The following is a 23,774-nucleotide window of genomic DNA, read 5'->3' on the forward strand; positions in this document are numbered from 1 at the left end:
TTTAAATGATACATTAAACAAGATGGACTTAATTGATATTTATAGAACACTCCATCCAAAAACAACAGAATACACTTTCTTCTCAAGTCGTCATGGAACATGCTCCAGGATAGTACTTGTACTGGGTCACAAATCAAGCCTCAGTAAATTTAAGAAAACTGAAATCGTATCAATTATCTTTTCCAACCACAACACTATGAGATGCTATGCGATAGCAATTACAGGAAAAAATCTGTAAAAAGTACAAACACATGGATGCTAAATAATACACTACTTAATAAAGAAGTGACCACTGAAGAAATTAAAAAGGAAATCAAAAAATACCTAGAAACAAATAACAATGAAAACACGACAACCCAAAATATATGGGATGCAGCAAAAGCAGATCTAAAGGGAGGTTTATAGCAATACAATCCTACCTTAAGAAACAAGAAGCATCTCAAATAAACAACCTAACCTTACACCAAAAGTAATTAGAGAAAGAAGAACAAAAAAACCCCAAAGTTAGCAGAAGGAAAGAAATCATAAAGATCAGATCAGAAATAAATGAAGGAAATGATAGCAAAGATCAATAAAACTAAATGCTGGTTCTTTGAGAAGATAAATAAAATTGATAAACCATTAGCCAGACTCATCAAGATAAAAAGGAAGAAGACTCAAATCAATAGAATTAGAAATGGAAAAGGAGAAATAACAACTGACACTGCAGAAATACAAAGGATCACGAGAGATTACTACAAGCAAATATATGCCAATAAAATGGACAACCTGGAAGAAATAGAAAAATTCTTAGAAATGCACAGCCTTCTGAGACTGAACCAGGAAGAAACAGAAAATATGAACAGAGCAAACTCAAGCACTGAAATTGAAACTGTGATTAAAAATCTTCCAACAAACAAAAGCCCAGGACCAGATGGCTTCACGGGTGAATTCTATCAAACATTTAGGGAAGAGCTAACACCTATCCTTCTCAAACTCTTCCAAAATATAGCAGAGGGACGAACACTCCCAAACTCATTCTACGAGGCCACCATCACCCTGATACCAAGACCAGACAAGGCTGTCATAAAGAAATATAACTACAGGCCAATATCACTGATGAACATAGATGCAAAAATCCTCAACAAAATACTAGCAAACAGAATCCAACAGCACATTAAAAGGATCATACACCATGATCAAGTGGGATTTATCCTAGGAATGCAAGGATTCTTCAATATATGCAAATCAATCAATGTGATACACCATGTTAACAAACTGAGGGGGAAAAATATATGATCATCTCAATAGATGCAGAGAAAGCTTTCAACAAAATTCAACACCATTTTTGATAAAAACCCTCCAGAAAGTAGTCATAGAGAGAACTTACCTCAACATAATAAAGCCCATACATGACAAACCCACAGCCAGCATCATCCTCAAAGGTGAAAAACTGAAACCATTTCCACTAAGATCAGGAACAAGAAAAGGTTGCCCACTCTCACCACTATTATTCAACATAGTTTTGGAAGTTTTAGCCACAACAATCAGAGAAGAAAAGGAAATAAAAGGAATCCAAATCGGCAAGAAGAAGTAAAGCTGTCACTGTTTGCAGATGACATGATACTATACACAGAGAATCCTAAAGATGCTACCAGAAAGCTACTAGAGCTAATCAATGTATTTGGTAAAGTAGCAGGGTACAAAATTAATGCACAGAAATCTCTTGCATTCTTATACACTAATGATGAAAAATCTGAAAGAGAAATTAAGGAGACACTCCCATTTACCATTGCAACAAAAAGAATAAAATACCTAGGAGTAAATCTTCATAAGGAGAAAAAAGACCTGTATGCAGAAAACTATAAGACACTGATGAAAGAAATTAAAGATGATAGAAATAGATGGAGAGATATACCATGTTCTTGGATTGGCAGAATCAACATTGTGACAATGACTATACTGCCCAAAGCAATCTACAGATTCAATGCAATCCCTATCAAACTACCACTGCCATTTTTCAAAGAGCTAGAACAAAAAAATTCACAATTTGTATGGAAACACAAAAGACCCCGAATAGCCAAAGCAATCTTGAGAAAGAAAAACGGAGCTTGAGGAATCAGGCTTCCTGACTTCAGACTATACTACAAAGCTGCAGTAATCAAGACAGTATGGTACTGGCACAAAAATAGAAAGATAGATCAATGGTACAAGATAGATAGCCCAGAGATAAACCCACACACATATGGTCACCTTATCTTTGATAAAGGAGGCAAGAATATACAGTGGAGAAAAGACAGTCTCTTCAATAAGTGGTGCTGGGAAAACTGGACAGCTACATGTAAAAGAATGAAATTAGAACACTCCCTAACACTATACACAAAAATGAACTCAAAGTGGATTAAAGACCTAAATATAAGGCCAGACACTATCAAACTCTTAGAGGAAAACATAGGCAGAACACTTTACGACGTAAATCACAGCAAGGTCCACTTTGACCCACCTCCTAGAGTAATGGAACCCAATGAAACTTATAGCCTTTTGCACAGCCAAGGAAAACATAAACAAGACCAAAAGACAACCCTGGGAATGGGAGAATATATTTGCAAATGAAGCAACTGACAAAGGATTAATCTCAAAATTTACAACCAGCTCATGCAGCTCAATATCAAAAAAACAAACAACCCAATCCAAAAATGGGCAGAAGACCTAAGTAGACATTTCTCCAAAGAAGATATACAGATTACCAAGAAACACATGAAAGAATGCTCAACATCATTAATCATTAGAGAAATGCAAATCAAAACTACAATGAGATATCATCTCACACCGGTCAGAATGGCCATCCTCAAAAAATCTAGAAAAAATAAATGCTGGATAGGGTGTGGAGAAAAGGGAACCCTCTTGCACTGTTGGTGGGAATGTAAATTGATACAGAGACTATGGAGGTTCCTTAAAAAACTACAAATAGAACTACCATACGACCCAGCAATCCCCCTACTGGGCATATACCCTGAGAAAACCATAATTCGAAAAGAGTCATGTACCAAAATGTTCATTGCAGCTCTATTTACAATAGCCAGGACATGGAAGCAACATAAGTGCCCATCAACAGATGAATGGATAAAGAAGATGTGGCACATATATACAATGGAATATTACTCAGCTATAAAAATAAACGAAATTGAGTTATTTGTAGTGAGGTGGATGGACCTAGAGTCTGTCATACAGAGTGAAGTAAGTCAGAAAGAGAAAAACAAGTACCATATGCTAACACATATATATGGAATTTAAGAAAAAAAAAATGTCATGAAGATCCTAGGGTTAAGACAGGAATAAAGACACAGACCTACTAGAGAATGGACTTGAGGATATGGGGAGGGGGAAGGGTAAGCTGTGACAAAGTGAGAGAGTGGCATGGACATATATACACTACCAAATGTAAAATAGATAGCTAGTGGGAAGCAGCTGCATAGCACAGGGAGATCAGCTCGGTGCTTTGTGACCGCCTAGAGGGGTGCGATAGGGAGGGTGGGAGGGAGCGAGATGCAAGGGGGAAGAGATATGGGGATACATGTATATGTATAACTGATTCACTTTGTTATGAAACAGAAACTAACACACCATTGTAAAGCAATTATACTCCAATAAAGATGTTAAAAAATATGTGAAAGATGAAAAGCAGAGAGGAAGTGCATGGAGAAGAAGAAGAAGAAGCAGTGAAAAGTGAGGTGGAATAAGAGTGCATATGTACCCAGATGCAGGGAGCACAATGACCCCGGGGCCACAGTGAGGGTGACCACAGTGTCAGAGCAGAGCAGGGTCTGTGGGCCACTCCTCAGAAATGGTACGGTTCTTTGCAGCCCCCATGGTGCCATGGACACACCCCTACTCGTCCGCCAGAAGAAGCCCATCAGCATGATGGACTAGCTACCTCAGTGGTTTGCACGGCCTTTGTCTCTGGGTGTAACAGGACAGAGCAGACACTGGAGGAGAGAATGATGGGTCTCAGAAGTGGGTGTTTCAAACAGGACTCAGGGTGGCCACAGTGGTCCAGAGATGTGCCTCTGTCCTCCTTCCGGGATGACTTGCTGCCCAGCTGAGGGCAGACAGCTCCCTACACGGTCAACTTCAACTCCTTCCTCTGTCCTTTCACAGGTGTCCACCCCTAAAAACCATCTTGCATTCCCAACTCTGAAGATCCCAACAGGTAATGATGGTGAACACAGTCTGGTGTTCAAATTTTCTCCACTTCTAAGTAAAAGCCAGTAACGCTATACTTACTTATTCATGCTCACCACCGTGTGTAACAGTATGACTTGCCTGCCGGGATACCTGCAGATGCCTCGATGCCTCCACTGGCCTAAGGGATGGTATCCCCAGCACCACAGCCTTGGGGGACAACACCTAGTCTTCTAGGAGATCAGTGCTAATCTGAGATTACATGAGCCAGTTACCTCCATGTCCTCCTCTCCCTCCAGGTCTGCATTCAGATCTGTGATGAGTAATAAGGACACTGAGGCTGAGTGTGAGCAAGTGAGGTGGCCGATGATGATGACAGCCCATTCGACAACCTTCAAGGACTCTCCATTGCCCCTGGGTTCCACCTTCCTCCTAGACTCACAGACACGAGCCTGATGGCCTCAATTCCTGCAGCACCTCCCAGGCGGCTGCCCGCTCAGGCTCCGGGAGGCTGTCTCCAGGCCTGTAGCAAACATTTACTTCCTGGCAACACAGTGTTGGGTGTCGGGAAGCCCCTCTCTCCAGACTCCATGTCCCCCAACAAACATCCTCCATGGTTCTGTCTGTTGGGACACTTCAGTCCAGAATTCCCACAGTCTGAAGACGCCCTGCCTCTGCCATGTTTTCTCAGCTTCCCACCAATCGCCTGCTGCTGTCAGCTCACTCCTGTCCCCCATCATCCCCCAAAACACACCCCCTCATGAGATTCCTGCTTGTCAAGGCCCTCCCCAGGCATCTCCCTGCTTCCCTTCTTCCCTGAGGGGCCATGGGTGCACACAGCTGAGTGCCCTCAGCAGCAGCAGAGTATCCTGGTGTAGTCACGGGTTTGGGGCACAGTCTCCGGTAGGGCCTTCCAGACTCCCTTCATGATGATTTCCAAAGGACAGATGAAGTTTCACTTTCAAGTCTACCCTGATAAGTCTGGCCTGTTCCTCTCTCAGAGCAAAGGACTTGTTTGTTTTAAATGTGGCATACTTAGCACTTTACCATGTGCTATTTATTTTCTATTCCATGTATGTTATTTTCTTTTCCCCAAGGATCTGGTTCAGGTTGGAATGTTGTGCAACCTTTTTTCTTCAAATATTTTTTAGATTCAGGCACCGACCTCCCTCTAAATACTCAGCACTTAATTGCTTTGAATAGAGAAATGCTTCCCACAATAACTCACGTGCATCATTTAAGCAAGACAAATCATCTCATCAGTGGAATTGGGTGTGTTTGCCTGTTGTGTCGCTCCCAATAATTCGAATGCTCCCTTCATGACCTTCAAGCCACCTTGCAGAAGACACGCTGCATGGTGAAGTGGCAAGAGTGAGCAGAAGAATTGACTGTACCATTCAAAACTGGATAAATAGTCCCTGAACAGACAGAAGGTACTTTAGCAAAAGTAATAGGCCTGATATCAGACCTTTCGCTTGAATGAAGCTGGTGATTCAAAATAAAGGTAAAACAAGAACTGTTATAAGACTTTGTAAGGACCTTGAGTATAAGGGAAGAAATCATTTTTCAGGGGGAGGGATGTAGGGAAAACAAACACCTGGTCTTATACTTGGACATAAAATCAGGCACATTTTCTCTGGAGTATGGAGGAAAATGAAGTCAGTACCTTGATCTTGGCTGCTTCCAAGGCTTTTTTGCCATCCCAGGCCCAGCCTCTCTTTGTGAAATAGTTGACGGTGGCAAACTCGATCAGCGCAGAGAACACAAAAGCGTAGCACACGGCTATGAACCAGTCCATGGCCGTCGCATAAGCCACTTTGGGCAGAGAGTTCCGGGCACTGATGCTGAGGGTCGTCATAGTCAGCACCGTGGTCACCCCTGTGGTTGTCAATGACAGGGGTGGGGTCAATGGGAACAAGGATCAGCACCAGCACTGGACCCCAGTATAACACCCCTGAACGTGACAAAGAAAGAAAGGAACTATCACTTTAATCCCCAGCCTAGGTCTCCCGCTCCCTCTACAATTTTCACAGCACAACACATTCATAGCATTTAAAACACTGCTTAGTTTATTTACCTTGTCAATCGTCTCCTTCCTCTAGAACATAAATCGAGGTGGGCAGGGATTTGGGTCTGATTCATACACATACTCTAACTGTGTCCCCGTTGTCCTGACCTGACCCTGCAGAGAGCTGGTGCTCAACAAGGATGCGTCAGAGAAGTGGGGCATCTTAGTGGCCCCAAGGCAAGTCCAGCTGAGAAGGGCAAGAACGTTCCCACCGCTCTAACGAAGTGCTTCACAAAGACTCACTGTGCACCTTACAAGTCGTGGGCTCCAGAAAACTGATGAGACAGGCTTGCTTTCACATGGATTAACGCAGCATGCAGACTCCGAGGACCGGAGTGCAACAGAAGCACCACATCTGAATCTGGGTCTTGGCACTTCACTCCTTCTAACAAGGATCTGGGCCACCTTGATGATGCCATGCAAGATGCCTGTAGCCATCTGCCTTGTCTTCTGGGGAAATTTGCAGTGACCATAAAGGAAGTCTGGATCCTCGGAAGGGGACGATAAGCCTCTAACGGGCATCTATTAAGGGCCACACTCTGATCTAAGCTACATTCTGAATGGGTGTCATTATCCCCATTTTGCAAGTGAGGAGCTTAAAGATTTAAAAATAGTAATGTACCCAAATTCGCCAGCTGGCAAATGAGAACCTGTACTGGGACCCAGGTCTGCTGAACCCTTACAGCCCATGTAGTTTCCACATGCTCTGTGTCTTTCTTCTTACTGCAGTTTTGTTTGCAGAAAGGTGCAAGTATGTGTATGGGGTGTGGGTGCAACACACCTGTTATGAGTGGAACTGTGTACCCCCCCCCAAATGCATAAGTTGAATTCCTAATCTCCAGAACCTCAGATTTACTTTCCAGACCTTACTTGGAAATATGGTCTTTACAGAAGTAATCAAGTTAAAATGAGGTCATTAGGGTAGGCCCTAATCCAATATGACTGGTATCTCTCTCACACACACACAGGGAGAACAGCACATGAAGACTGGAATTATGCTGCCACAGGCCAAGGAAGTACCAGAAACTGGGAGAGAGGCCAGAAACAGAGCCTTCCCTCACAGTCCTCAGAAGAAACGAACTCTGCTGATTTTGGACTTGTAGCCTCCAGAACTGTGAGAAAGTTAATTTCTATTGCTTAAGCACTCAGTGTGTGGTACTTTGTTAGGGCAGCCTCAGGAAAGAGCACCAAAAGAGTGTCATGTTGCTGGTGGTCATAGCAGCTTAGTCTTCATTCAGTGTCATCTTTCAGAGGTATTTATATACCCTCACTGAACACGGTACTGTGCATGGAATTAACGCTAAATGAGAAATCGGTAGTCATCTTTGATTTTTCTTAGAAATCCAGTTAATCATTGTGCTGGAGAGAAGTGTTCTGTGTGTGACCTTGAACAGGCTTCTTGTGTCTCCTTGAGTCCTTTAACATCCTAATGTGCTTTGAGAATCTCTAAGAGGAAGCAGACTGGAATATAGGGCATTCTCCAAACTAAATCTTTTTCCTTGCCCACCTACTAATGCTCCCCTAAAGAGCTGGGGGAGCACTGCCTGGCCACAAGCCAACCTCCACACCCTCTTGAAGCTAAATCAGGTGAGGCAGGTGAAGCTGGGTATGTGGCTCGAGGTAGAGAGATGGTCAGACAGGAGCAATCCTGGGCCCTCACTGGAAATCCCGAGGCTCCCCCGGCTTCCTCCACCTACAGGAGCACTGGCGGGAAATGCAGGGCACGTTTTCCTTCTTTGGAAGGGACAGTGCAATAGGAAAAGCTGAGGCGGGAATAGTACTTTACAGTTTAGAAAGATGTGAGCATCCATTACAACTGACCCACGAAATTACTTCTAACATTGATTTTGATGAAATGAGCTTCCACGTAAAAGTCAAACACTCAACCATGTCTGCTGTGCTAAGGTACTTCCTGAGCTGGATCTTGCTAAACTTGATTTATGTCTCAAGGATGTCAGATAATTTTCTAAATTCTTATCATATATATGTATACATATATACATGTGTCATACGTACGTATGTATATCTCATATATATTACATTTATATATACATAAGGTAATATATATTATATTTTATATACATTTAATCTATTACTATCATATCACATGTAACATATTGACTGCCACTTGGGAGTTAATTTTAAAGTGGCATGCACATTTCAAAGAAAACTGCCTGATAACATAGAAAACAGTACTTTATGAGACTTGTGAAAATACCGTAGCAAAATCCCACATAAGACAGATTGCTGGCAATTTCAAACCTCAAAAAAAAAAAAAAAAAAAAAGGCTCTTAGTGAAAGACTTTTCAAAAGGGTAACAGTGATCGAATTGCTCTGAACCCTGGTTCAGAGAGCAGCCCTAAATCTACTCTTTAACACTGAATTCATAACTAACTGGTCTGTTTGTTTTCTAGGTCACAGAATAGACAGGCAGCACTAGGGACTTTGAGGCTGCTGTCTTTGGGGTGTTAGAGGCAGTCACAGGCCTGGCTTGGGGACACTCACCAAACACTGTCCTGGCTGGAACTGATTCTCGGTTCAGCCAAAAGGACACTTGCGACAAGATCACAGTCATTATGCAGGGGAGATAGGTCTGGATGACAAAGTACCCGATCTTCCTCTTCAGATGGAAATGAGCCGTCATGATTGTGTATTCACCTGCAAATGAACAAATTACTGCAGTCAGCCACCTAAATGAAACCCTACAGTCCTGCCCTGTGGTTCCTGCCCCTGGTCAGAGCCCCGGAGCTTCCCTTCTCTCCACCCTCCCTTTGGACAAGCATTTATTTGTATTGTTTGGGTGAAGGAGAGGCTGAAGGATGCAAGGATTTCTTAACGGTCATTTTATAAGCAAGTCTTTTGACCCCCAGCCTCTGAAGAGCCTCTGCTGGTGGATGCTTTGCTGGGGAAAATCAGATTTGTGTGTTTTCCTAATCCCTGGTCACAATCTATGCCACTCTCCACCTGCCCCCCTCACTGCTACTGCCATCAGGATTTCAGGATTTAGCCTCTCCAGATGTAACTCAGGACATCGCAGAGCCCTGTCGTGGGCGGATTGTTTTCTCCTCATTTCCCAGCCAGGGAGGGCTGGAAGGAGTGGGGGGCTACCACTTCCCCACAGGCTCTGCGCCCCCTCAGCCGGCTTGGGGGTGAGGAGCAACAGCCTCCGGAGGCCACTGGTGCTGGCCACTCTGAGCTTCTGCTGGTCCACAGAGAGAGTGAGGGCATTTCCTTGGCGATGCCCCAGTGCCTTCTCTGGATCTGGCTGGCTGTGTGGGAGGCGAGTGCAGACCTCCCCTTCGTTGCGGAGAACGATGCTGCCCTGATGGTGAACTGGTAAGGAGCCAAGGCAGCTGCGGTGGGAGGGTGTGTTAGACAGAGTCTCCTTTGCTGTGTGAATTTGCATCTCCCTGGGGAGATGGGAAGGATGCTTTGAGAGGTGGAGGCAGAGCTGAGTTGATCTGAGGACAAGAGTTCTTCAGCTGAATTGCAACAAGTAGATGGTGTGGCCAGGGAGCCTGGTGGAACTGTGAATGTGGGGGGAAGGGCCTGGGGTCTCTGCTAAGGTAGACCCCTGGTGGGGCCATCTGTTCGAGGGTGGTCGGCTGGCTGCATGGGCAGAATGTTGAGACATTTGAGACTGATTACATAGCTCGGACGCCTGCTGTTGGATTCAAAGCCCAGTGCTCAGCAAAGCCAGCTGTGGATGTGTCCCTACGTGCCTTTTCTCACAGCATAAGTTAAGATCATATGTGGCAAACTCTGCCCTCTTACAGAAGAGGAGACCAAAATTCCCTCAGGGCCAAGATGCACCACGCCCTCCCCACAGCCCCAGGCAGATGAGAGCAGGTGAGAGGAGGGGAATAGGCTCAGGCCTAGCAGAAGGAGACAGGGACAGAGAGAAGGGGGGCAAGATATGTTTAGTAGCAAAGACATCTTTATCATGATCCAATTTTGCCTCTCAATTCTTGAGAAGAGGGAAAATGCCATTCTGTTTCTTTGCATTAGGATTTGAAGTTACTCTCCTACTTGTAATTCTTTTGTTGTGGTGGTTCTTTTCATTCTATTTTTGAGTTGAGGATAACAATATAAGATAACGTTCAAAAAAAGACCATCTTTTTGGAATGCAAATAGAGCAGAAACCCATTTATAAATTTTTAAAGAATGACATGAAACGACTCCCAACTGTAGCACCCTCCATTAGCATTGCAATTCTTAACCCCAAACCTCTGCCGTGCCACCTTTTCACTTGTTCCCATAAAATCAGGTCTGCTTTCTCTTCCCTTGCCTTTAACACGGTAATCACATGGCACAGCAGCCTCCTCCCAGCCCTGCCAGGCCCTTTCCCCAGGATGCCAGCCCACGCCAGTGGACAGACACTGAGTGCCTGTGTGAGAGGAGGCATGCACTGCGCGTCCCTGTGCTTCCAGCCAGCTCCAGGGGGTGGTGATGCTGACAGAGTGACGCTGACCAGGATAACATTTGAGGCTTAGAACTCATGTTGCAAGCAGGACTTTCTCCATCCCTGTTCTACATTTCTCCTGCCATGAGAAGCCCTGCAGGACCCTCCCCTGCTCACAGCCAAGCTTGTGACCCTGACCTCTAGGGCTGGGCCTCCTGTGGCCAGGAGGTGTCTGAGGACACCCCTTGCAGGTGCAAGAAGGGAACGCGTTGTGTTCCTTTGGACACCCTGCCCACTTTGTGTCAGGTGAAGCCTGGCTTGTGCTGCCCTGTGGGCTCAGGCCAGCCCTGTGCCTGCAGGTGTGACAGCACTTGCTAAAGCCTCAGCTATTTCTATGGTGCCCGGTTGTGCTTCCCAAATTCAACCCCAGGAAAACCTCTGAAATGTTCAAAGTGGGGAGATAGCAGAACAGGTAAATGAGAGTATTTGCAGGAAGCTCTCTACCTTTCCTGCAGAGGCTGCTGCCCTCATGTCTCAGTGCTTGGGCAGGACTATGTTATATAAGTAGGTCCATGAGGCCTCCGGCCAGGGCCTGCGGTCACCAGGGCTGCTCACATGGAGGCAAATGCACCTCAGATTAATGCTCTCATGATCCTTAATGCCAGGATGCCACAGCTGATGCCTCCATGTGCGGCTGGAGGGAGGGGGCCCGATGTGGAAGGTTCCTTGTGGCCAGCACAGCACGACAGGCCCGGGTGGCTAAGGAGAGTCCTGGGCTCTCCCAGGGTGTGCGCCCCTGAATGGGGGGTGAGGCTTACCTGTGCTGGTGCTGATGTTCTCTGTGCCCACTGTCTGCCCCATCAGGTGGTATTGGTTCAGCCTGGAGCCATCTTCTGCCACCACAACCGACTTGGTTGTGCCATTGGTCCAGACATAGACAACTTCAGAATTAGGATATGCATCTGTATGGGGGAGGAAAAAGGGGTGTAAACATGGAATCATTTGCAGCGTGGCACAACCAAAGATGTTTATAAAAGTAGTACGAGAGATGATTAGAAAGTCAAAGTTAAATGACCTAAAGAAAGTACAGGCAGTCAGACCAGGGCAGACAGCACCACGGTTCAGGCCCTTCTCATTTCTAAAGGGCAGAGTGCTCAGAAGCCGGGCCCAGTGCTTCCTACAGGGTATCTTCTCTTCAGGGTGCACTGTCGCACGGGCCTGAGACCACAGGGTCTGGGGCTCTCCCAGCTCTTAGGGCTCCTGTTGTCATTACAAGAGCTCTGTAAGGATGTAATGCATAGAGTGCCTTGTCAACAGTTCATAAACAGTCAAAGTAAGAACAATGAATCACCCAAGAAGTAATGAATACACACCAAAAAGACAGTTTGGAAACCGGGAGCACTCAAACCAAAGCATGGACTGAGGCTCAGGGGTACACTGCTACAAAGCATCTTGTATGGTGGCAAAGAGGTGATGGTTTGTTTATTCGTCACAGTGTTGGTTACAGTATTAGAATTTTCTTAAATGATAGGGAAATGGTCAGTATTTACCTCATATCAACCTTGGGAAACAGTTTAAGTTTTGCTTATGATTCTCAGAGGCATAAGGAAGAAATGACCCAGGTCGAGTTAGCCTTACAAAATAAGCTAAATTAAGCTTTGTTTGTAGGACTAAACTAGTTGTCTGCTCAGGGAATTTTCAAGCCTGGTCTCTGTTTTTGTTTTTATTTATTTATTTATTTTTGGTTGCGTTGGGTCTTCGTTGCTGCGTGTGGGCTTTCTCTAGTTGCGGCGAGCGGGGGCTACTCTTCGTTGCGGTGCGCAGGCTTCTCATTGTGGTGGCTTCTCTTGTTGCAGAGTGTGGGCTTTAGCATGCAGGCTTCCGCGGCACGTGGGATCTTCCCAGACCAGGGACTGAACCCGTGTCCCCTGCATTGGCAGGCAGATTCTTAACCACTGTGCCACCAGGGAATTCCCTCTGTTTTTGATTCTAACAACTTGGAGCAGCATTTGATCACATCAGCTACTATAAAGGTCTCTCTTTTCAGAAGGCACTTGTTGCCCTGTTGTCCATGCTGTCCTGGTGGGAGGGTGGTGCAGAAGGCAGAAACTTTACCCCTGGTGTCACACCTGTGACTGTTACCTTACACAGCAAAAGGCACTGTGCAAAATGGAATTAAAGCTATGGGCTTAAAATCAGGAGATTATCCTAGATGATCCCAGTGGACCCCGTATAATCACTTGAGCCTTTAAAAACAGAGAACTTTCTCCAGCTGGGGCCAGTCAGAGAGACCCAGCTCAGAGAGATTCGAAGCAGAAAGAAAGGACTCGACTGCCATTGCTGGTTTTGAAGGTGGAGGAAGGGGCCATGAGCCAAGGTATGTGGGCAGCCCATAGAAGGCAAGAATGACTCCCTCAGGTGACAGTCAGCAGGAGACAGGGACCTCAACCTACAACCCATGGAACTGAATCCTGCCAACAGCCTGAGAGAGGCTGGATGTGGATTTGCCCCCAGAGCCTCCAGAAGGGAAAGCAGCCCTGCTGACACCATGATTCTGGCCGTGGGAGACCCAGAGCTGAAACACTAGGCAAATCCACTGTATTCTGACCTACAGAACTGTAAGATAACACGTTTTTTATTATTGAGATATAATTAACATGTATCATTGTATAAGTTTAAAGTGTACAGCATCATGATTTTATATATGTATTGATACATATTGCAAAATGATCACTACAATAAGGTTACTTAATAAACGTGTTGCTTCAGTTAAATTGCTAAGTTTGTGATAATTTGTCATGGCAGTAGAAAACTGGAACAGGTAGATGGACTGGTAAACAGAAGACTCTCTCCCAGAGGAAGGAGACAAATATACATAAGACATGTTACATGTGAGGTGGTAGTAAGTGCTATGGAGAAATATAAGCTATGAAGAGGAAAGAGGTGCTATTTTAAATAAGGTAATCTGGGAAGGCATAACTTAAGAGACCCAAGGGCTGTGCAGGAGCCTGCCACGTGGTTGTCAGAAGGACATGTATCCCAGAAAAGGGCACTGCAAGTGCACATGTCCTGGGGCAAGAGTGTGCCTACAATGCCTGAGGAGAAGGCAGGTGGGCAGTGTGGCTGGACAGGGTAGACAGCAGAGGGCAGAGGAAAAGACTACATAAACGTTGCCTCAAGGCTATTTAAGGCCTTTGCCTTTTACTCTTAGCTAGCCAGGAAGGCAGGGGCGGGGATAAGCAAGTAAGTGACATAGCCTAGTTCATGCTGTAAAAGGACCCATCTGGCTGAAACAGGAGACTAGAATGCAGGGGGGGAAAGAACAGAAACAGGAGAGTGCTTAGGGCAATATTAAAATAATTCAGGTGAAAGATGATAGTGGCTGGAAGTGGTAAAAAGAGGAGAAAATAGGGATACATTTTAAAGGAAAGGGTCATCCAATCAGCTAACAAATCAGATGTGAGCTGTGAGAGGAAGAGGGTGACCAAACCAGGCATCTGGATGGCTCATTTGTACTCTAGGATGGCAAAGATTCTGGAACAACCCAGCTTCTGAGGAAACAGCAGCATTCAGGTGCTGACATTTCAGAGTTGAGAGGCCTATGAGAGGTCTCCTCGGGATGCTGAGCAGACAGTGGGCCACACAAGTCAGGAGTTCATGGGATTGGTCCCTGGTGAGGATGTGACTTCTTGAGGCATCGGCACACAGATGTCACTTGAAGCAGGGGCTGGTGACAGGGTCACCTGCAGAGTGAATGTTGGTGGAGGGGAGGGTGCTGCAGGGCCTAGAGGTTGGGAAGGTGAGGAGGGAGCTGCAGAGCCACTGGAGCAGCGGCCACTGCAGTGGGAGGACATGGGGAGTGTGCTTCGCAGGGGCTTGTGTCACAGGCTTCAGACGACAGCTGAGAAGTGGCCTCGGGGCCTCGTGGCATCTGTTCACCTCAGCAAGAGCACTTCCAGAGGAGCAGTTGGCTTTAAGGAACAGGGGAGCTCAAGTGTTCCCCATGGCTCTTGAGGGCCCTGAAGGTAAACCTGCACACCCGCCTCTGTATCTTCCCAGCTGCCACACACAGCACCCAATGCCTTCTGGACAAGGCTGTGTGCTTGGCTCGCAGCCTGACGCCAACTCCAGATGGAACAGAACCCATGTACCCTCACAGGGAGGCCTCTGCAGACGTCTCAGGAGATGGGATGGGCTGGCAGGGAAGGCATCCCTAAGCAGGACAGCAGGCTCCGGGACTCCACCAGGCAGGGCTGGTGCCCGGCACTGCGAATGGGCTCCTGGTGTGGCCACTGCTGAGGCAGACAAGCAGGACTACACGCGTGATGAGGTTTCCACAGAAGGAGCCAGAAGAGGTCACGTTAGTAATGAGCCGTGTTCCCACTAAGTGTGGGAGTTTCTTTGCTAGTGCACATCACTTCCTTATTCTTGCTTTATGTGCAAAAGAGTATACGTAACACTTGGAAAATAATAAAACAAGCATGTATGTAGCAAACATTGAGCTTAGCACAGAGGAAAACGTCAGAACCTTCTAGGCGCACGACTCACCAAAGGCTCACTTTCTCCCCACAGGTGGTATTCTGAACTTTATGATAATCATTGCATTGTTTGCTTTGTAGTTGTACCTTCTGGACAGACATCACTAAACAAAGGGGCTTTTTTTGCCTTGGCTATGTTTTCTTTGTGAAATCTGTTTTGTGTTTTTTACCCATTTGATTCATGTTTTCAAATATATTCTGATATACATATTTTTTTTGCTCCATGTGTTGCAAATATCTTCTTCAAGTTTGTGGCTATTTCACTTTGTTCATTTTTTTAAAAATTTTTTGATAAATGGTATGTTAAGTTAGTCAAATTTATCAACCTTTTAATCTTTCTGCATCTTATTTCGGAGGCCTTCCTGATGTTACACATGTAGTATCAAAGCTGGAATGCTCCATCTTTAACCATTAGGGCCTTGATCACAGACAGTTGACTTCTGTATATATTTTCCTACGTAAGTATCCAATCAGATCTTCTCCATGTGGTTTTTGGTGCTGCCACCGAAATCATTAAGCTGTCCCTCCCACCCACGTACTTGCAGGGCCTGTTCTGACAAGTAAGGTCTCCATCAGGCATGGGCTCTCTCTTGAGGGATTCTCTGTTCTGCTCCTTTTTTCTACTCCAATTTCAATCTCCCCTGTCTTAACTACGCAGACTTTAGAATTCTAGACAAGAACAGCTGGAAGGGCGAGGTGCCAGCTTTTCTTCTTCATGGGGCCCTGGCTGTTCTTGGTCCTCTGCTCATCCATATACATGTTAGAATCCGCTCATCAGGCTTTCCCAAAAATACTCTGATGAAATTTATGTTGGACATGAATTGGATCTATAGATTACAGATTGGGGACACATGATATCTTATGGTATTGAGTCTTTTTATCACAGACTTGATATGTATTTAGGTCTTTGGAGTGAAAGTGCCTGACAGTAAGCCTTTTTGATTGTAATGTAAGTGCCTGGCATTAAGCTTTCCATTGCCGAGGCAACTATTTAAAAGGCATCCACCTCACATAGGCATGTTCCCAGCTACACTACTAGATAAAGGGCAGGTCCACCCATGGAGTTCCCCTTCTAGAAAGCCCAAGGTGACCTAGATAACTGGTCATTTGATGACCCCACTTCTCCCTAGTTAGAGTGCCTAATTCCTGTTCTTATGTTTTAAATTTGCCAATAAAGATTGAACTGGTGAAACCCTAAGCACCCCACCCTGGACCCCAATAAGGGTAGAGCCCTGGGTCTGCGCTCTTCCTCTCTCCCTTACCCGTGACAGTGCTGTGTGGCCCTGGGCGTGCTGTGTACCCTCTAAGAGCTCTGAGTAATAAGCCTTGTTTTTTCAAAGTTCCCTGGTGGTTGTTGCTGAGAATGCCTTGCAATCATCATAGGAACCACAAAGGCCAGTCCAGCCTCAGCGTTGCCTCTGGTCAGGGAATGTCTGAGGGGCTGCCATGGGTAGTATGGGCCCAGATGAGCACCCCAGGCATTCTCAGTCACAGAGCATTTCTGACTGCTAATGTATGAGCTGAGAGCAACACAAAGTATTCTTCTCGGTTGAAATATCTTTCAGTGAAGTTGTATCACTTTCTTTCTTGTGCTAGACATTCTCCCTCCAGATGTGTGTTACTCAACATGGTTCCAATAACCAGTGTAACCTGTCTCTGAGCAAAGCCATATGGGATCCCAACTTATCAGAAGGCTGCTCGGCGAGGGGGTGGTCAGAACCCTGAGAATTAGTGACATGATTCCAATGTTCATCTGCATATTAGTAAGACATGAAATAGAAGGACGTAAATAGAGTAGACCAGCTACAGCAGTCAATGGAATAACATGGATGCTACACTTGACTTACACAGCAGGTGGAGGTTGACTGTTCTTGTCACGTTTTTTTTAAATTAGCATGACCTTCCATTTCCAAGTTTCAGGTATTACAGAAGTGTTGATTTCACACGGACAGCACTGGAGTTACCCAACACAGTGCATTCTGCCGTAATGTCCCTTCTCTACTGGGGGAACATGGCTGGGGATGAGGGAGGTGAGGCCTGACGATGTGCTCCACCCTGGCAAGCTGCTTTCTAAGTGTCTGGTCACAGACACCACCAGGCATATGCTGAGACTTGGATGGTGCCCTGAGTTCCCCATAAAAGACATGAGATTTCTATCTTCCTATTATTTAGATGCTACAGGACCCTGAATATTGAAGGGCCGTGGTACTGAGACATGGACTTGAGCAGAGTGGCCACACTGGATTCTAGCTGGGGCTGTGAGTATGGAGTGGACAGTACATGGTGATGAGGCAGCATCTCCTGGCAGTCCCCAGACTGTCTCAGGCAGCTTGTGCTCCTGTTGTCCTGTGCCACTGTCCTGCATCTTCCCCCAGCTCCTCTGCCTCATAGCAGGCAGAGCCGCTGCACTGTGAAGCTGGCCTCCCCCTTCCCGGCTACATTTGCAGTGAGGAGGGCTGCCAATGTCCCACTAACAACCCCCACTCCAGTCCCAATCCACACGTGGGCTGTGAGTCTGTACCCTGGCCAAAAGAGTTAAGGGGGCCCCCATAACCCCTGGAAGATGTGAGTGGGTTGGAAAAGGTGAATCCCAAAACTCAAAAAGAAAAAGAAGCTCAAACCTTGGGACAATAGGTCTCAGTGACCAGGGCAGTTCTGAGAGTCAGAAAAGACTGGGAGCACAGACATGTATCTAAAGAGAGTACAGGGGAGGCCAGGGGAAGATGGCGGAAGAGTAAGACACGGAGATCACCTTCCTCCCAACAGATACATCAGAAATACATCTACACATGGAACAACTCCTACAGAATACCTACTGAACGCTGGCAGAAGACCTCAGACCTCCCAAAAGGCAAGAAACATCCCAAGTACCTGGGTAGGGCAAAAGAAAAAAGAATAAACAGAGACATGAGAATAAGGACGGGACCTGCACCAGTGGGAGGGAGCTGTGAAGGAGGAAAGGTTTCCACACACTAGGAAGCCCCTTCGCGGGTGGAGACTGCAGGTGGCGGAGGGGGAAGCTTCGGAGCCGTGGAGGAGAGCACAACAACAGAGGTGCAGAGAGCAAAGCGGAGAGATTCCCGCAAAGAGGATCGGTGCCGACCAGCACTCACTAGCCCGAGAGGCTTGTCTGCTCAGCCGTGGAGGTGGGCGGGGCTGCGAGCTGAGGCTCAGGCTTCGGTGGGAGCGCAGGGAGAGGACTGAGGTTGGCGGCGTGAACACAGCCTGCAAGGGGGTTTAGTGCACCACGGCTAGCCGGGAGGGAGTCTGGGGAAAAGTCTGGAGCTGCCGAAGAGGCAAGAGACTTTTTCTTCCCTCTTTGTTTCCTGGTGCGCGAGGAGAGGAGATTAAGAGTGCTGCTTAAAGGAGCTCCAGAGACTGGCGCAAGCTGCGGCTAACAGCGCGGACCCCAGAGACGGGCATGAGACGCTAAGGCTGCTGCTGCTGCCACTAAGAAACCTGTGTGTGAGCATAGGTCACTATCCACACCTCCCTTACGGGGAACCTGTGCAGCCCGCCACTGCCAGGGTTCTGGGATCCAGGGACAACTTCCCCGGGAGAACGCACAGCGCACCCCAAGCTGATGCAACGTCATGCTGGCTGCTGCCACCGCAGGCTCACTCCTCATCGTGCCCCTCCCTCCCCCTGGCCTGAGTGAGCCAGAGCCCCAGAATCAGTGGCTCCTTTAACTCTGTCCTGTCTGAGCGAAGAACAGACGCTTTCCGGCGACCTACACGCACAGGCGGGGCCAAATCCAAAGCTGAGCCCCGGGACCTGTGCGAACAAAGAAGAGAAAGGGAAATCTCTCCCAGCACCCTCAGGAGCAGTGGATTAAATCTCCACAATCAACTTGATGTACCATGCATCTGTGGAATACCTGAATAGACAACGAATCATCCCAAATTGAGGAGGTGGACTTTGAGAGCAAGATTTATTATTTTTTCCCCTTTCCCTCTTTTTATAAGTGTGTATGTGTATGCTTCTGTGTGAGATTTTGTCTCTATAGCTTTGCTTTCACCATTTGTCCTTGGGTTCTATCCATCCGTTTTTTTTGTTTTGTTTTGTTTTTATTTAAAAAAATTATTTTTTCTTAATAAATATTTTTATTTTAATCACTTTATTTTATTTTATCTTACTTTATTTTATTTTCTTTTATCCTCTTTCTTTCTTTCTTTCGACTTTTTCTCCCTTTTAACTGAGCCGCGTGGATGAAAGGCTCTTGGTGCTGCAGCCAGGAATCAGTGCTGTGCCTCTTAGGTGGGAGAGTCAACTTCAGGACACTGGTCCACAAGAGACCTCCCAGCTCCACGTAATATAAACAGCGAAAATCTCCCAGAGATATCAATCTCAACACCAACACCAAGCTTCACTCAACGACCAGCAAGCTACAGTGCTGGACACCCTATGCCAAACAACTAGCAAGACAGGAACACAACCGCACCCATTAGCAAAGAGGATGCCTAAAATAAGTCCACAGACACCCCAAAACACACCACCAGATGTGGACCTGCCCACCAGATAGACAAGATCCAGCCTCATCCACCAGAACACAGGCACTAGTCCCCTCCACCAGGAAGCCTACACAACCCACTGAACCAACTTTAGCCACTGGGGACAGACACCAAAAACAATGGGAAATACGAACCTGCATCCTGCAAAAAGGAGACCCCAAACACAGTAAGATAAGCAAAATGAGAAGACAGAAAAACACACAGCAAATGAAGGAGTAAGATAAAAACCCACCAGACCTAACAAATGAAGAGAAATAGGTAGTATACCTGAAAAAGAATTCAGAATAATGATAGTAAAGATGATCCAAAATCTTGGAAATAGAATAGAAAAAATGCAAAAAACATTTAACAAGGACCTAGAAGAACTAAAGAAGAAACAAGCAATGATGAACAACACAATAAATGAAATTAATAATGCTCTAGAAGGGATAAATAGCAGAATAACTGAGGCAGAAGAACGGATAAGTGACCTGGAAGATAAAATAGTGGAAATTACTACTGCAGAGCAGAATAAAGAAAAAAGAATGAAAAGAACGGAGGACAGTCTCAGAGACCTGTGGGACAACATTAAATGCACCAACATTCGAATTATAGGGGTTCCATAAGAAGAAGAGCAAAAGAAAGGGACTGAGAAAATATTTGAAGAGATTATAGTTGAAAACTTCCCTAATATGGGAAAGGAAAGAGTTAATCAAATCCAGGGAGCACAGAAATCCCATACAGGATAAATCCAAGGAGAAACACACCAAGACACAAATTAATCAAACTGTCAAAAATTAAATACAAAGAAAACACATTAAAAGCATCAAGTGAAAAACAGCAAATAACACACAAGGGAATCTCCATAAGGTTAACAGCTGATCTTTCAGCAGAAACTGCAAGCCAGAAGGGACTGGCAGGACATATTTAAATTGATGAAAGAGAAAAACTTACAACCAAGATTACTCTAACCAGCAAGGATCTCATGCAGATTTGATGGAGAAATTAAAACCTTTACAGACAAGTAAAAGCTGAGAGAGTTCAGTGCCACCAAACCAGCTTTACAACAAATGCTGAAGGATCTTCTCTAGGCAAGAAACACAAGAGAAGGAAAAGACCTACTGTAACAAACCCAAAACAATTAAGAAAATGGGAATAGGAACATACAAATCGATAATTACCTTAAATGTAAATGGATTAAATGCTCCCACCAAAAGACACAGATTGGCTGAATGGATACAAAAACAAGACCCATATATATGCTGTCTACAAGAGACCCACTTCAGACCTAGAGACACATACAGACTGAAAGTGAGGGGATGGAAAAAGATATTCCATTCAAATGGAAACCAAAAGACAGCTGGAGTAGCAATTCTCATATCAGACAAAATAGACTTTAAAATAAAAACTATTAGAAGAGACAAAGAAGGATACTACATAATGATCAAGGGATCGATCCAAGAAGATATAACAGTTGTTAAAATTTATGCACCCAACATAGGAGCACCCCAGTACATAAGGAAAATACTAACAGCCATAAAAGGGGAAATCGACAGGAACACATTCATAGTAGGGGACTTTAACACCCCACTTTCACCAATGGACAGATCATCCAAAAATAAAATAAATAAGGAAACACAAGCTTTAAATGATACATTAAACAGGATGGACTTAGTTGATATTTATAGGGCACTCCACCCAAAAACAACAGAATACACATTTTTCTCAAGTGCTCAGGGAACATTCTCCAGTATAGATCATATCTTGGGTCACAAATCAAGCCTTGGTAAATTTAAGAAAATTGAAATTGTATCAAGTATCTTTTCCAACCACAACGCTATGAGACTAGATACCAATTACAGGAAATGATCTGTAAAAAATACAAACACATGGAGGCTAAACAATACACGACTTAATAACGAAGTGATCACTGAAGAAATCAAAGAAGAAATAAAAAAATACCTAGAAACAAATGACAATGGAGACACGACGACCCAAAACCTATGGGATGCAGCAAAAGCAGTTCTAAGAGGGAAGTCTATAGCAATACAATCCTACCTTAAGAAACAGCAAACATCTCGAGTAAACAGCTTAACCTTGCACCTAAAGCAATTAGAGAAAGAAGAACAAAAGAAGCCCAAAGTTAGAAGAAGGAAAGAAATCATAAGGATCAGATCAGAAATAAATGAAAAAGAAATGAAGGAAATGATAGCAAAGATCAATAAAACTAAAAGCTGGTTCTTTGAGAAGATAAACAAAATTGATAAACCATTAGCCAGAGTCATCAAGAAAAAAAGGGAGAAGACTCAAATCAATAGAATTAGAAATGAAAAAGGAGAAGTAACAACTGACACTGCAGAAATACAAACGATCATGAGAGATTACTACAAGCAACTCTATGCCAATAAAATGGACAACCAGGAAGAAATGGACAAATGCTTAGAAATGCACAACCTGCCAAGACTGAATCAGGAAGAAATAGAAAATATGAACAGACCAATCACAAGCACTGAAATTGAAACTGTGATTAAAAATATTCCAACAAACAAAAGCCCAGGACCAGATGGCTTCACGGGCGAATTCTGTCAAACATTTAGAGAAGAGCTAACACCTATCCTTCTCAAACTCTTCCAGAATATAGAAGAGGGAGGAACCACTCCCAAACTCATTCTACAAGGCCACCATCACCCTGATACCAAGACCAGACAAGGATGTCACAAAGAAATATAACTACAGGCCAATATCACTGATGAACATAGATGCAAAAATCCTCAACAAAATACTTGCAAACAGAATCCAACAGCAATTGAAAGGATCATACACCATGATCAAGTGGGGTTTATTCCAGGAATGCAAGGATTCTTAAATATACGCAAATCAATCAATGTGATACACCATATTAACAAATTGAAGGACTAAAACCATATGATCATCTCAATAGATGCAGAGAAAGCTTTTGACAAAATTCAACACCCATTCAAACCCTCCAGAGAGTAGGCATAGAGGGAAGTTTCCTCAACATAATAAAGGCCATATATGACAAACCTACAGCCAACATCATCCTCAATCGTGAAAAAATGAAAGCATTTCCACTGAGATCAGGAGGAAGACAAGGTTGCCCACTCTCACCACTCTTATTTAACATAGTTTTGGAAGTTTTAGCCACAGCAATCAGAGAAGAAAAGGAATAAAAGGAATCTAAATCGGCAAAGAAGAAGTAAAGCTGTCACTGTTTGCAGATGACATGACACTATACATAGAGAATCCTAAAGATGCTACCAGAAAACTACTAGAGCTAATCAATGGATTTGGTAAAGTAGCAGAATACAAAATTAATGCACAGAAATCTCTGGCATTCCTATATACTAATGATGAAAAATCTGAAAGTGATATCAAGAAAACACTCCCACTTACCATTGCAACAAAAAGAATAAAATATCTAGGAATAAACCTACCTAAGGAGACAAAAGACCTGTATGCAGAAAATTATGAGACAGTGATGAAAGAAATTAAAGATGATACAAATAGATGGAGAGATATACCATGATCTTGGATTGGAAGAATCAACATTGTGAAAATGACTCTACTACCCAAAGCAATGTACAGATTCAATGCAATCCCTATCAAACTACCACTGGCATTTTTCACAGAACTAGAACAAAAAATTTCACAATTTGTATGGAAACACAAAAGACTCCGAATAGCCAAAGCAATATTGAGAACGAAAAACAGAGCTGGAGGAATCAGGCTCTGTGACTTCACACTATACTAAAAAGCTACAGTAATCAAGACAGTATGGTAGTGGCACAAAAACAGAAAGATAGATCAATGGAACAGGATAGAAAGCCTAGAGATAAACCCACGCACATATGGTCACCTTATCTTTGATAAAGGAGGCAGGAATGTACAGTGGAAAAAAGACAGCCTCTTCAATAAGTGGTGCTGGGAAAACTGGACAGCTACATTTAAAAGAATGAGAATAGATCACTTCCTAACACCATACACAAAAATAAGCTCAAAATGGATTAAAGACCTAAATGTAAGGCCAGAAACTCTCAAACTCTTAGAGTTAAACATAGGCAGAACAGTCTATGATATAAATCACAGCAAGATCC

At 44.6% G+C, this 23,774-nt stretch overlaps 1 protein-coding gene across 1 annotated transcript in view; it reads right to left on the bottom strand.

The window, feature by feature from the left end:
- GABRA5 (gamma-aminobutyric acid type A receptor subunit alpha5) overlaps positions 1–23,774 on the bottom strand; it is a 104,107-nt gene that overhangs the window by 6,809 nt on the left and 73,524 nt on the right. The window contains exons 9-11 of the mRNA XM_060005521.1: positions 11,450–11,593; positions 8,735–8,887; positions 5,828–6,039 (exon numbers count right to left, since the gene is read on the bottom strand). Of these exons, the coding sequence (XP_059861504.1) occupies positions 5,828–6,039; positions 8,735–8,887; positions 11,450–11,593 (509 nt within the window). The remainder of the gene's footprint in view (positions 1–5,827; positions 6,040–8,734; positions 8,888–11,449; positions 11,594–23,774) is intronic.

This window comes from Delphinus delphis, chromosome 2, assembly GCF_949987515.2.
Source record: "Delphinus delphis chromosome 2, mDelDel1.2, whole genome shotgun sequence".
Classification (NCBI taxonomy): domain Eukaryota; kingdom Metazoa; phylum Chordata; class Mammalia; order Artiodactyla; family Delphinidae; genus Delphinus; species Delphinus delphis.